Source organism: Gracilinanus agilis, chromosome X (genome assembly GCF_016433145.1).
Source record: "Gracilinanus agilis isolate LMUSP501 chromosome X, AgileGrace, whole genome shotgun sequence".
In the NCBI taxonomy this organism is placed as follows: Eukaryota; Metazoa; Chordata; class Mammalia; order Didelphimorphia; family Didelphidae; genus Gracilinanus; species Gracilinanus agilis.
This window is the reverse complement of record NC_058136.1, coordinates 45,621,706-45,626,730: the sequence shown is the minus strand read 5'-3', so window position 1 is coordinate 45,626,730 and position 5,025 is coordinate 45,621,706. Positions and strand designations below refer to the sequence as shown.

At 40.6% G+C, this 5,025-nt stretch overlaps 1 protein-coding gene across 1 annotated transcript; it reads left to right on the top strand.

Annotated features, from left to right (window-relative positions):
- Positions 1-229: 229 nt before the first annotated feature.
- LOC123253376 (mortality factor 4-like protein 1) lies at positions 230-1,543 on the top strand. The gene is made up of 2 exons (XM_044682574.1): positions 230-457; positions 509-1,543. The coding sequence occupies exons 1-2, from the start codon at positions 275-277 to the stop codon at positions 1,514-1,516; spliced, it is 1,191 nt and encodes a 396-aa protein (XP_044538509.1). The 5' UTR covers positions 230-274; the 3' UTR covers positions 1,517-1,543.
- Positions 1,544-5,025: the final 3,482 nt, after the last annotated feature.

The following is a 5,025-nucleotide window of genomic DNA, read 5'->3' as shown; positions in this document are numbered from 1 at the left end:
CATTGGTGGAAAAGATCAAGGCTAGTCTGGTGGTGTTGGAGGGCGTAGTACTACTCCATTTTGGCAAGAACTGAGGTGCTAACATGGCTCCACCTTCCGTGATCAGGTTCTCCGGAATAACTGGACCCAGATCACAGTTCCCTTCGCCGAAGTCTGCCGTTGCCGAGGGTCCTCCCGGACGCACCGTTGTGAGGCACAGAGGATCCGGGCAGAGAGGCGGGTCGGTGGTGTGCAGTAGCAGTCCAGTGGAGGTAGGAGAACCTCTGCTTGCGAGATGGCACCAAAGAAGGATAAGAGGAAGTGCCCCAGGAAGCCCAGATTCCAAGAAGGCGATCGTGTACTGTGTTTCCACGGGCCTTTTCTGTACAAAGCTGAATGTATGAAGGTGTCTGTAAAATACCGCAAGGTAAAATATCAGGTCCGTTACTTTGGGGTTAAAGAACGGAATGCCCTGAAGGTCAAGGTGGTCCAGCAGGTTTCCCAGGCCGAGAGCCTTGATCCTTGCCAGCCAGGCACCAGTAATGACAAGGATAACGCCATCGCACTTCCTGCCGAAGGCAGTGATGCCGGTGTTGTCTTTCAAAAGCGCCCCATCCCCCAAGCTGACTGGGAGGAGGAATGGCTTCCACAAAGTAAATTGCTCAAATACAACCAAGCCAATCTTCGGAAATTGCGAGAGCTTAACCGAAAGCAGTCTCAGACCGCAACTGGGACTGTGACCAGGTCTTCTCCTAGAGAAAAGGTTCCTCCTGCCCCGAGGAAAAATGCCAGAACCTCTACTGTACGAATGCAAAATGCCAAAAATAACGCAAAGAAAGCTCCTCCCCCAGTTGGAGAGGCCCAAACTACCAGTGTTAAAACTGGCCGGAAAAGAGGGCGTCCGCCAGGAAGTAAGAGTAAGGGCCAGACCTCAGTGCCAAGGAAAAGAAAGGCCCCACCCAACTCTGCTGCTGCTGATAGTGACAGTGACTGTGAACTGAATCGTAGATTCCTGAGAAACCCGCAAAGCAGAGTGCGTATCCCTGAGGTCCTGAAACCTCTGCTTATGGATGACTGGGACTTGATTGTTAAACAAAACCAGCTGTTCCGGCTCCCCGCGAGGAAGACTGCCGCGTCAATTCTGGAGGACTATGAACAGTCTGAGAAAACCACTGAGAATGCAGATGAGAAGTGGTTGCAGGATGTTAGTGAAGTGGTGTCAGGGATCAAAGCCTATTTCAATGTCATGCTGGGCTCTCAACTGCTGTACAAATTCGAGAGACCCCAATATGCTGAAATCTTGGCTACTCAGCCTGGTGTCTCCATGTCCCATATTTATGGAGCACCCCACCTTTTGAGATTATTTGTGAAATTTGAAGAGATGCTGACCCATACTCCTCTGGAGGAGCCAAGTTTGGCTCTGTTGTTGCAGCATCTGCATAGTTTCTTGGCTTACTTAGAAAAGAAATTTTCAGATTTGTTCAATTTCAATGAATATGATGTGGCGCCTCCTGAGTATTTTCGCAAAGCTTTTTAAGAGGCTGATGGTATTTGTAGAAGATAAGAGTAAGAACATTTGTTATCTTTAGAGGTTGATAAACAAAGATGTGATATAACTGATAATCTACACAAATAATTGTATTTGTGTTAAAACATAACCAATGATTCTTTGATGTTTTCTTTAAATCATAGTTAGAAAGGGCGGTTCAGACCCTCTTCTCCATTTAGATAGAGCTATTATTGATTTGTGTGTAATAGTGAATGAACTCTGTAGGAAATTTCATGTCTTAATTCTGTTGAACTTCTTTTAAAATAATCACTTTTACTATATGTATTCTTGGATAAGGACAAAGCATCTTGTGGCTGAGGTTTAACTTCTCATATATAGATGAAGACTTGTTTGTATTAATTTTCTTTTGGGGTGTTGAAGTGAATAGATTCTCCTTGAAGTTTTACATTGTTATTCTGAAGCAAAACATTTTCTTTTCAAGATTGTTAAAGATGATCATTTATTGTTTTTAGATTGTCTTAGAAAGTATGAGTTTTTAAGAGTTGCTTTAAAGCCCAGAAATAAAGTTTTGTTGAAAACGCAATTGTCTTGAACTTTTATTTATTATCTCCTTTAAACTTAGTACCCATGGAAGCCTAGCTGGCCCCAGGTTAGAGTTTGTAAGCAATAAAATAAAGCAATTGATTATTTCTGGAAAGAAGTAGACAACACTGGGAGCGTATTAAAATTCATCATCTTTAGGAATACAGAGGTTAGTGTGCTTTTCCCCCAAAGGACTTGACTCTCACTTAGAAAGAGTACCTCGGACTTATTGAACACACTTATTGATAAATGGGCCATCCATCATCCTGTGTATGGTGGGAGTTTTTTGGTTGTTTTGTGAATTGCTTTATTTTAAAACATCTAAATCTCACGTAGAGTGATAATATATGACATACTGCAGCAGTTCCCAAACTTTTTTGGCCTCCCGCCCCGTTTCCAGAAAAAATATTCCTTAGCCCCCTGGAAATTAATTTTTTTTAATTGTAATAGCAATGAATAGGAAAGATCAATGCACCTGTGGCCATCACCGTTTCCCTGGATCGCTGCAGCACCCACCAGGGGGCGGTGGCGCCCACTTTGGGAATCACTGATTTACTGTATCTGAAATAATTTCTCCCTGCTTGATTTTTAATATAGTCAGTGAATGAAGTTTTCCTCCAGAGTGATTCATTCCCCTAATACAACACATTATCGTTCTTCCCTAACTGGATGCAGTCATAGGGTGCCAAGCGACTGAGTTTTGATCATAAGACTTACTATAAATCAATATTTTTAACTTAAAATAGGGTATTTTTTAAAAAATAAGGGTTCTGCCCAATAAATAAAACCCCATAATGTTGATTACACATATTTTAAGCCTTTGTAGAGTAGGAAATACAAATACAAAGGATATGAGTCTGGAATGAAATGGTTTCATCTTCCTGTACAATACATAGATCTGTGCCTCAAGGATTCATGGGTTCATCTGGGCAGGTAGGCTATCCAGCGCATATTACGATTATTCCTGGCTTTAATAGATAGTCTTATAAATTGCAATTGCCAAAAAAAAAATTGAGCAATCTGTGTAGAAGCTCATGATGAATGTTTGTGTACTTCTTTAGGTTACTCCTAAAGAAGGTACACAGACTGTCTTGTTACGGGGCCTCTATTTGAAACATTCCTAGCTAGGGAAGACTTGCTTCCAAGAAACCCAAGGCCACCTCCAACTAACGGTGAAATATCCTTAGCAAAGTGGGATAAAAGTCATTGTTTTAAGTGCCATTCCTCTGCATAGAATCTTCATGAATGAAAAAGTTTCTCCTTCTTCCCATTCGTTTTTCACTCTTAAATTGAATCAATAATATTTCCCAGAAGCTCTTTAAGCTTGCTTCTTTAATAAAAATGTGTTTTTTTCCCTTACACTAAAAAAACACTCCCAAAGTTGTTTGCTTTATAATTTTACACCTTGGTCATGTATATTAAAATCTGATTTCCTCCCCTTGGGAAAGCTTCTAGATAATTTTGTTCTGAAAAAAGAAATCTGGAAGGTTTGCTTTCTGTAAGTGCTTTCATGTCAGGGCTTTATATATATTAGGTGGGGTCTGCATTAAGAGAGGCAATGTAGGATAGAGGATAGGGAACTGAATTTTTAAGTTGCGCAGACCTAGATTCAAACCCTGCATCTGACACAAACTGACTGTGTGACCCTGGGAAAGTCACAACCTCTTGATGCTTTGTCTAGGCTGCTTTCTAGTATTATAAGTTATTAAAAAAAAAAAGAAGTTGACTGAGTTCCTGAGACCAATGAAATCACTAGTAATAGGCTAGCTTTGGGGGCTCACAGCATTTTATCTGACTTTTTGCCTTAGGTTATCAGCTGAAGTCAGCAATGATGACATATAACTTAACTTAATCTGTAATCTTCTGAAAGCATCCCAATGAGATGAGTGCTCAAATAGGTTTGAGAGTGTGAAAAATCTATAGCCCATCTCTATCCAAATTAAACCAGGGGTAGCTTTACAAGATATTTGCTAGGAATTGAGGTTCTTGATTGTTCCAGAAAATGGGTTAGAAATTTGTCATCAAAATCAGATGACAAAATCCTTAAAGTTCAATCATAGGTTACCACAAACCTCATTAAGTCTAGTCATTTCTTCCTTTGGTCACCCCTTAAATATACTTACAAATTGTGCGTCGGCTAAGGGAGGCTGGGGGGTTTGGGGAGAAGGAAAGAACATGAAACATGTAACTATGGGAAAATATTCAAAATTTTAAAAATATACATACACATAAGCTTTCTCAAAATGATTCTTTCCAAGGAGTTCTACTGGTATAGAGATAAAATCTGGACCAATGAAATCACTGGTCTAGGCAACTCTTAGATAAGGATATTCTCTCTCCTGGTACCTTTTCTAGGTATAGTTAGAATGATCTTGAATCCCTAAAACTTCATTACCCAACTTCCTTTCTGTATTACCCACAATTCCTTTTGCCTTTTGAATATTAGTTTTTAAATTCACATCTACAACTGATAGGATAGTCTTTGCTACCTGGCAGACTGAAAGGATCTAGGGCCATGTCAGCAAAGCTGTGGCACAGAGAGGGCTGCTCTGCAATGCAAGCACTTCCTCCCTCCACTGTCTGCAATAACTGGGTTCACAGGCAGCTTGAAGTCTTACTTTGGGCACGTGATCTCGAAAGCATTTGCCAACACTGAACTAGAGTCACAGCCTATAGGTTTCAGAGGCAAACCTTGAACCTAAATCTTAGTGGCTTTAAGAGCAGCTCCCTCTCCATTATGCTTTCTCTGTGTCTATGAAAAGCCTGGGCAGGTAGGATTCAATGATAAACTATTCAGTCCAAGCTCATGCCATATATTATTGCTACCCTCCTCTAGCTGTGCCAAGTAGCACAGAATTTAGACTATTAATTTTTTTTTGATAGGCATGGTCCTTCTTAATGATCATTTGTTCGCTAGCTCATCCTATACAGATGCTTAACTGTGTTAAACAGGA